The sequence below is a fragment of the Papilio polytes genome, unplaced genomic scaffold (genome assembly GCF_000836215.1).
Source record: "Papilio polytes unplaced genomic scaffold, Ppol_1.0 DF823510.1, whole genome shotgun sequence".
NCBI classification, from domain to species: Eukaryota; Metazoa; Arthropoda; class Insecta; order Lepidoptera; family Papilionidae; genus Papilio; species Papilio polytes.
Window position 1 is genome coordinate 691,685 of NW_013525694.1, and position 8,980 is coordinate 700,664.

Below are 8,980 nucleotides of genomic sequence, written 5' to 3' on the forward strand. Positions count from 1 at the left end.
AATAGAGTAGGTAGCAATACAGTTACTGACTTGTGCAAGTTACTTATGTAATGCGGATACATATGCACAGTCTAACATGTTCGCACATATTGGCCTCATTTTACCAGGGAATGGAATGCATAGGTAGTGGACATAAGCTCTTTCTATGGGTCCCTTCCTCTGTTAATTAAATGTAAACAAATCCAACTGAAAATGCCGACATTTCTGGGCAGCGATCGCTACGATATTTTGGCGAATTCCGTTTGCCACCTAATACTATGAGAAATTTAGTCATATTTGATTATTTTATAACTTCTAACCACTTAACACGTTAAATGCTATGATTTTCAAATACTAAATAACACACCTGTGTCCGAAATTGGATGTTAATGGTTTAATAGTACATCGACAGTTAGTTAATATATTTGCTTTAACTACATAACCGATTATTACGTTGTCTTAAAGATTTTATCGTCTTAGATATTGTCGCTTTCGGTAGTAAAATAATATCCATCAAACGTTTGCCCTTTCTGAGATTTAATGACCAAATCTTGATGGAAACAAACATAAGATTTAACAGGGTAATATTAATAAACTAGCTTTCGCCCGCGACTCCGTCCGCGTGGTATTAATAAAAACAAAAGAAAGTAGCCTATGTGTTCTTCCAGACTATCCTCTACATCTATGCGAAATTTCATCCAGATCCGTTCTGTCGTTTAGGCTACAAACTCTAACAAACATCCATCTATCCATCCATCCATCCATCCAAACTTTCACATTTATAATATTAGTATGAAAAAATTATACACCTGTTTTAAAAGTATTTTAATTCATTACAATAGAGAATATATTTACAACACAGCTTTACATTACTTAAAAAAGTCATAAAAATGTCTATTTCTGTCTACCCTAATATTACTAATGTGATTGATTACTAAACACTGGTCAAAGACAGTAAAATATACAGTTGAGTTCACAATTTTCTGTGTAAAGATTCGACTGTAAAAATACAACAAAATCCTTATTATTAACACTGGTTCGGACATAGAAAAAAAGTTATAATTTTCTATAGAAAAAATTAATATTTTTCTGTTTTTTTTTTTTTATCATTTTGCTGTAAACTTCGTAACACCGTCATCACAATGTTCTATAACTCCCCTGCCTTTAAAGCAACTAAGCCAAGTTTTAGAGAAAAGTTTAAAACTATCCCTTTCTTCGTCAGTTTTCAGAAGCGGCGTTACATTTATTTCAGGAATACACCTTCCGAAGTCAATAGCTGGCAACCATACTTGGAAATCCGAGTCCGGGGAGAATTTAAATATATCATGGCAACCCTCTAAATTTATTTGAGGGACTGGAGGCTGGCGTTGCAATAATTTCTTTAATGTAATAAAAGTCACTAGATTATTTTTTAGACTTAGACAATGTAAGTGCTTTGCTCGACCAAGGGCCCTGAAAAGTAAAAAAATAATTACGCGATCTGATTATAGAAAATTAAATATTTGCCGAATTTAAAAAGATCAGCCAAAAAAATTACGATCAAAGTCAAGTTAATAGAATTTTCGTTGTTTCACATTTTTATAACAACGCCATCTATTGGATAAGGCAATAGGCAAGATGTGTTTTTTTTTCACTGTATTATACTATAGAAAAAACCATAAGGTGTATAAAAGCAAATATGCGTTAATCCATTTTTATATTTTTCCAACTTCCACACCAAATTATACCTTATTATATAAACTTAATTTGAAAAGAAATAAAAAACGTTAAAAACAAAAAAAAATCACTTTTACCTAAATATTCTCATGAATTGCCCATCGACCAATTTACAATTCGACAACCCTAACCGTCGTATCTTCAAATCCTTCGCCGTATCCATAAATGTCGCCAAACAACCAACAACATTGCCCAAAACACCAATATTATCCAATTCCAAATCCACTATGAAATTAGGACTTAATGACGTCATCAAATAACTCACAGTAACCTGTTTTACGTCATTATTACTTAAATCAATCGACTCAATACTATCTAAATTCATTTTCAAACCATCCACACATTTTTCACTAATATTACAATCATTTAATTTCAAAGTCTTCAACCTTAAATGCTGCGTCAATTTTCCTATACATTTGAATCCATTGTCACATATAGGGTTGCCATTTAATATCAATTCGTCCAAAGCTTGGCAATTAACTCGAGTTGGTTTTTCAAACATTTGTAAGAAAATCTTCATTCCTTCTTCGGTAATATTATTAAAACTGATATCTAGATGTGATAGATTTTTAATAGTACAGATGGCATCGGTTAGATATTTCATACCATCGTCTTTGAGGTTATTTTTGGAAATAATGATAGATGTAATGTGTGTTTGGTGTGTTAATGCTCTAAATAATGGACGTATTTGTAATGTAGATAATGTGTTAGCTCCGAGTGCGATTCTACGGGTTGTATGACTTCTGCCAACCGCGTGTTGGATTTCTTGTGATGGTGCTGTAAAAATATTTCTATTACAAAAAATATTAAAATTTGTTAGAGTACAAAAAATAGTTAATTTAATTAATGTACTAGCTATTAATCGCGACGTCGTCGGTGTGAAATTGAATATATTAATAAATATAGTCTATGTAACTTACTGATAACGTAGGTTTTTGACGGTGAAAGAATTTATGAAATTGGACCAGTAGTTTTTGAGTTATTTCAAACAAAAATACAAATCTTTCCTCTTTATAATATTAGTATGGATTACAGTTATTTACTGTCTTCTAAAATTATGAATAAAATTTTTTATCTGTGGTCAAAGTTTAATATGGCAACATTTTTTTTAGTCCTTTGTCGATCCATGCTATGACTGTTCATTTATTTATTAACTTGTATTTACAATACATTATATTAAAAAGACTTCTAATTATTACATGGAAATCACATACAAATAAGAATATATTAAATAGACTTACATATTGCTAATGCTTCGCAGCACTCCAAATATCTTTCTTCAGCGGGCGAGGCCTTCCAGTTACTGATACAGGTCTTAAGTTCAGGTGAGGCTAGAACTAGGCTGAGAGGATCATCTTCTGACAGGATAGCTCCATCTGACGTCATCAAACTGAACATCGGCCGCACGCCTGTTAACCTGGTTATTCAATAATTAATTAAAAATCAATTTTGAAATCTAACCTATGTATGTAAGCGCCATCTATGCAAAATATTGAGTAGCGCTATCTAAGCAAGACATTAGGACACTACCTTTTACTAGCGCCATCTATGCAAAACATTGGGATACTACTTTTTACTAGCGCCATCTATGCAAAATATTAAAGTACTACTTTTCACTAATATACAAAAGGGAATCGTTTTGAAGGAACTAAAACTGACTTTGGTTCACAAAAGATGTCTATGTGATGAGTTGTGAAGAGTTTTGTCAAATTTCATTTCTGACGAATATGACTTCTGACGGATTTGGCTTGTGTCAAATTTGAAAAAAACCATTTCTACCAAATACAGAAAATGTAGTCGCCGCCAGCACTACCTGCTTTGTCAAGATTTTTTTCTCACTTGATAAATTTTAAAAATACAGATCTTTTTACAGACAAAAGGATATATTGTTATATAAATATTATCTTGCTAATATTATATATGCGATAGTTTGGATGGATGTTTTTGCTATATATCTCCAGAACGGAACTACGGAAACCGATAAAAATTTGTTAGGAAGAGATTTGGCCCTTAACAATTTACATAGTTTAAAACAATTTTTAAAAATGTTCACTTACTTATAATATCTAGAAGTTACTTCCTCAACCAGCCAGCTGATTGTTAACTTATTTATTGTGTCCAATTTCAATGAGATGAGAAACACTTTATCTTCAACATGCACTTTCACTGCAGCCGGAGGTAATATTTGTGTTTGCATCGCTTTGCCACTTTTAGACTGAACTATTATTGGCTGAACAACATTCAATGGCTGCAATATATTATGATTCATATTTTGAACAATATTAAATCCATCGGTTCTAAAATTTTCGCCAGACGAATGACGGGAGAACTTTCCAGAATGTCTTGTATGATTTATCTCGTTATCACTACCACTGTTACTAGAACGGTCGAAACTTTCACGTCTCCTTTGGAAACCGGATTTAAATAATGTACTCTGTCTTTTACATCGTCTTTTCATAGCGTCTCTCGTATCTCTAGATTTTGACTCATTTAAAACTCTATTTATATTCCTCATAGATTCTATCGCGTAATTTTTGGGTGATAAATTCTCGTTTCTACTATCGGTATCTGAAGTTTCTGTTACATCGACCACATCACTGATACGCGATTTCTTTTGCTTCGTATTATTTGTATTATCTAGAAGTGGTTCAATTTCATTTAGACTGTCAATACTTTCTTTAATACTTTCAAAAGATGTTTTCTTAGGAGCTATTGTTATTGGGTCGCTCAGTTTTCTTTTTCTACCTTTAGTTATACCTAAATCGTCATCCAACCAATCATCGTCAACTTCATTAGGGTCTAATAACGCTGGTTTCGATTTAGTTTTAACATCCACTTCCGGTAATTCTATACTTCTATTTCTTAATGCGGATATCGCATTTCTATACTCTTGGACCCCTTTGTTCTTTTTCTTAGTTTTCACAATCTCTTCTGACGAATCATTGGAATCGTCAGATGGGAAAGCAGTTTGTTCTCGAATATTCTGCGATAGATCAATATCTTCATCACTATCGTCTTCAATTATATTTCTTCTTTTAAATCCGGGCGAATTTAATTCTTTAATTCTGCTACTCATTTTAGAAGTACTAGGTGGAGTTGTGTCTTTGATTGGTTTGACTGGTGTTTTAGATTTGGATCTATTTAATGCTGATCCCGCAGTTTTGTCTATGAAATTATGTATTTTAGTGCATATCTCGTTGTATAATATTTCTTCGTCTTTCGTTAGAATGATTCCCGCGCGCCATTTTTGTAGTACATCTAAGGGTGTTTCACCAAAGTCAGTTTTCATTGAAGGTATAGCGCCGTTATCTAATAGTAATTGTACAACTTCTAAGTGACCATTACTTGCAGCGTCGTATAATGGTGTTATACCTGAAAATATTAAGAATATTAATAAACATTAAGAGAAAATCCCAAAGTTCGATTATTTTTATGTCACAACATAAATTGATTTAACAAAGCTTTAAGATAAAAGACATTACATTAATTAACGAAAAATAAATTAATAAAATAAAGACTAGGCAATAAAAGTGTTGTAAAATTTATTTATAGTAATGTTTAAAATAGTTTTAAAACATTATAAAAGTAGACAGATAACGATGGTATTTCTTATTCTTACTATAAATGCGAAAGTTTAAATATATGTTAGAAAGTATCTAGAACGGCTTAACAGATCGCTATAAAATTTGGCCCAGATTTGAAACATGATCTGATAGTTGTTTTTTTTTATGTAAAAGTTATACACTATTTTGAAAAATCTATTTTTTTTCTTTATCTCTTAATCTATGTTCAATTTACTACCCGTATCACTTTATGGTATTTTAAATCAAAAAGTGATGCAAGGGTTAACTTTATACCTCGTTTATTTGTTGTCAGTTAAGTTATCAAGTTAATTCTTACCATCACAATTAACTCCACCCTTATCGTTAACATTGGCTCCATATTGTATGAGCATGTGCGCGACCTGCATATGCCCGTGTATGCAGGCTTCGTGCAGCGGCAGCCAGCCCGCGTTGTCTCGTACATTCACTGGATGACCCTTCCCCAACAGACGCTCCACCAGTAACTTATTACCTGATATACATGCCTGATAGACAATTAAATATTTTAGTATTGATTTTTTATTTATTTTCTTAAATCTGAATGTTAAGAATACTTTAAGGATAACTAGCTAAATGTAATCTTAGGGCCTGTCCCAACAGTGGCTGATAGAGACTCAGATAGCTTAATATTGACGCCACTGTCAGATAACGGAACAAAATCCGACATTTCCAACACATGTTTTACACGTAGGATCGTTATCAGACAATTTAAATTTGGCAGGACATGCCCTAGAGTATTCCCAGCCGTCACCCCGCTCTATCCCAACATGAGAATAATAAGTTTCATCCGTCCTACCTTTTAGTCCCACTACCACCAATAAGGTGTCAGATGGAACCGTTATAAAATAGAATTAGTTCCAACCGTCCCCTCATCGCAAAAGGTGTGACAGATCCTTTCCATTCTCGCGTTGGGACAGAGCGGGGTGACGGTTGGGAATATTTTTGATGAATTTTAACATTGATATAAAGTATAGCCTGGATGAACATAGGCTACTCATTTTTTTTAACTAGTTATCCATATTTCTATTACTGCTTGAAATAACATTTAAAATAACATACCACATGTAATTGTGTTTCTCCTTTCATGTTCTTTTTTATAGTAAAACCTTTCCCCCTTTTCCTTGTTTCCCTTTTTGTTTCTGTTACATCCTCGTCATTTGCGTCGGAAAGATCTACACAAAATCAACAAATAATTAAATCACTTTTTATTTTGTTCATTAATCATGTGTGGCACATAAGGGAGGTAGGAGTTTCCAACATTTTTCATTAAATTTAAATAAATAAATATTTAGAAATTTTCAATATTACTGTTAAAAAATACACGTAAATTCGGGTACAAAAGGGCAAAACTTGACTACACACCACTAGAAGGGGCGATTTCAAAAACTTTCTAAATAAACATCACTTGATTTTTTGACAACCCTAACATAATCAATCGTTTTTATTATTTTCTTAATACCTGTGAGATCTTCAAGACAGATATCATCACCAATATGCGGGGTATCTTCGCCACCAGTAGAGCTCTGTTCATCTTCTGAATTGTCCATATCATTAAAATCATCATAACCTAATAATTTTAATTCTTCTTTAGTTCGGTCCATTCCTTCCATCTCGAAGTACTCTTCTTGATATTTCAGAAGATACTTCAATGCGCGTATTTCGTATTTCTTTTTATTCCAATCTCTAGCCTAGAATACAATTAATACAAAATACTTCAAACAGTATTAAAATATAAAATGTTAAGGCCTGTCCCACCACTGGCTGATAGAGATTCAGATAGCTTAAAAATGACGTCACTGTCACATAAGGTAACAAAAACCGTTATTTCCATCACATATTTTACACATTAATTAAGTATTATCACAACAATTACATTTTGGTAGGACTGGCACTAAACAACATAATTATTATTTTAAAATTTCATCCGATAAATAAAATATTGTAAATCAATATAAAACTTTACACTTACAGCTTTTTTCGCATCGTAACATGCTTTTTCAATAACTGAATAAGGTTTTTTAGCCAAAAATGAAACTTCCGCTATATTAATGAGGGTTGTGTAAGCCTCTTTTGGGACATCTTTTATTAACTCATATTCCTTATCATAATACTGTAATGCTTCATTGTAATTTCCCATGTCTTTGTATGTTTGATATAAGCTGTAATGAATTTTATATCTATATTAGCTTTCCGCCGCGACTCCATCTCAAGCAATTTAATAAAACAAAAGTAGCCTTATGTGTTCTTCTGTACTATCCTCTACATCTTTGCCAAATTTCATCGAGTGCCATTCAGCCGTTTAGGCTACAAACTCCACAAACATCCATCCATCTAAACTTTCGCATTTATAAAATTATACTAAGAAGTAAGAACTATACTAATTTAATAAAATATAAACACACACTTTTTTGTTATGTACACCGTCAGCAGTCAAAGCATATTTTTGAACCAATAATTTAATAAAAATCCCTACACTTAGCTCTATAGGCTGTATTTTCACGCTATTTAATATGGTAGTGGAAAAACTGGACAAACACAAGTCATAAATAATAAGATCAAGATTGCCATAATAACTGTAATTGTTAGCCAATAAAAAAGGCCTTCATTGCCATTTGAACATTAGAATTTTGATATGCAAATGAAAGTTATGAAATGTAGACAAAAAAAATATATATGTAGGATGAACCCGCACAGGAGTATCTAGAGTTTACATACAATGTTATATGTAAAAAAATGTTTGTATGTAACCTAGTAAAGTAGCTTTTTAATGCTGAAAGAATTTTTTAAATCAGCCAAGTAATTTTTGAGTTAATACATATAAATACAAATCTTTCCTCTTCATAATATTATTATAGATAAATTTATGTATTTACCTGACATAAATAGGTATTAGAGTTTTCCCACAGTCTCCCGCTAATTCTGCATGATCCAACATTTTTAAATAATATTCCACAGCACTTGCGTAATTATGTAGATGACATGCGCCATCGCCAAGTTTCTCATACAGTTTCTTGAATTGCAAATGATTTGTTGGTACTGTCGATATTAGTAAATCTTCTGTATAACACATTGCCGCAACTGGAATATAAATTTTTTAATATTACTAATATTATAAATGCGACACTTAGATAGATGTTTGTTAGTTTGTAGACTGCTGAACGGATCTTGATGAAATTTGGTATAGCTGAATAGGATAGTCTGGGGATATAGGGTACTAACTTTGTTGCTTTTTAAAATTCACATGCATAAGCTAGTAATAATATATAAAAAAATACCTACTTGTATAAGTGATAAAAAAATATATTTTCATTATCTGGTCAAGCAATAATAAAAAAATATCACACTGGCCGCCAAGAAAGCCATAGAAAATGTTTTTGTAATTAAGGAACGTAATTCGAAAGGAGTGAAAAATGTGACGTGAGCGATGTAACAACATTTTTATTTGTATTAAATGCCTTTTTATCAATTTATGTTAATAGTTTGTGTATTTTATCATTCAATAAAGAAGAATTTATCAATGGTACTAGTTTACATTTATCCATGGTCCAAACGAGCCGGATTTAAGAAGCAGCAATTTTATCAAATAGTACCATCATACAAGAGCAGCACCATACGAACTATCTCAAAAAAGGTAACAAATTGATTTGAAATTGTTTTGGATTTTTATCAAGATAACGCAGTAG

The 8,980-nt window shown here is 32.0% G+C and overlaps 1 protein-coding gene across 1 annotated transcript in view; it reads right to left on the reverse strand.

The window, feature by feature from the left end:
* Window positions 1-870: 870 nt before the first annotated feature.
* LOC106104655 (tonsoku-like protein) overlaps window positions 871-8,980 on the reverse strand; it is a 10,383-nt gene continuing 2,273 nt past the window's right edge. Inside the window, exons 6-14 of the mRNA XM_013284772.1 lie at window positions 8,171-8,375; window positions 7,267-7,456; window positions 6,757-6,985; window positions 6,357-6,469; window positions 5,596-5,782; window positions 3,753-5,067; window positions 2,937-3,112; window positions 1,773-2,472; window positions 871-1,431 (exon numbers count right to left, since the gene is read on the reverse strand). Of these exons, the coding sequence (XP_013140226.1) occupies window positions 1,086-1,431; window positions 1,773-2,472; window positions 2,937-3,112; window positions 3,753-5,067; window positions 5,596-5,782; window positions 6,357-6,469; window positions 6,757-6,985; window positions 7,267-7,456; window positions 8,171-8,375 (3,461 nt within the window). The 3' untranslated portion in view covers window positions 871-1,085. The remainder of the gene's footprint in view (window positions 1,432-1,772; window positions 2,473-2,936; window positions 3,113-3,752; window positions 5,068-5,595; window positions 5,783-6,356; window positions 6,470-6,756; window positions 6,986-7,266; window positions 7,457-8,170; window positions 8,376-8,980) is intronic.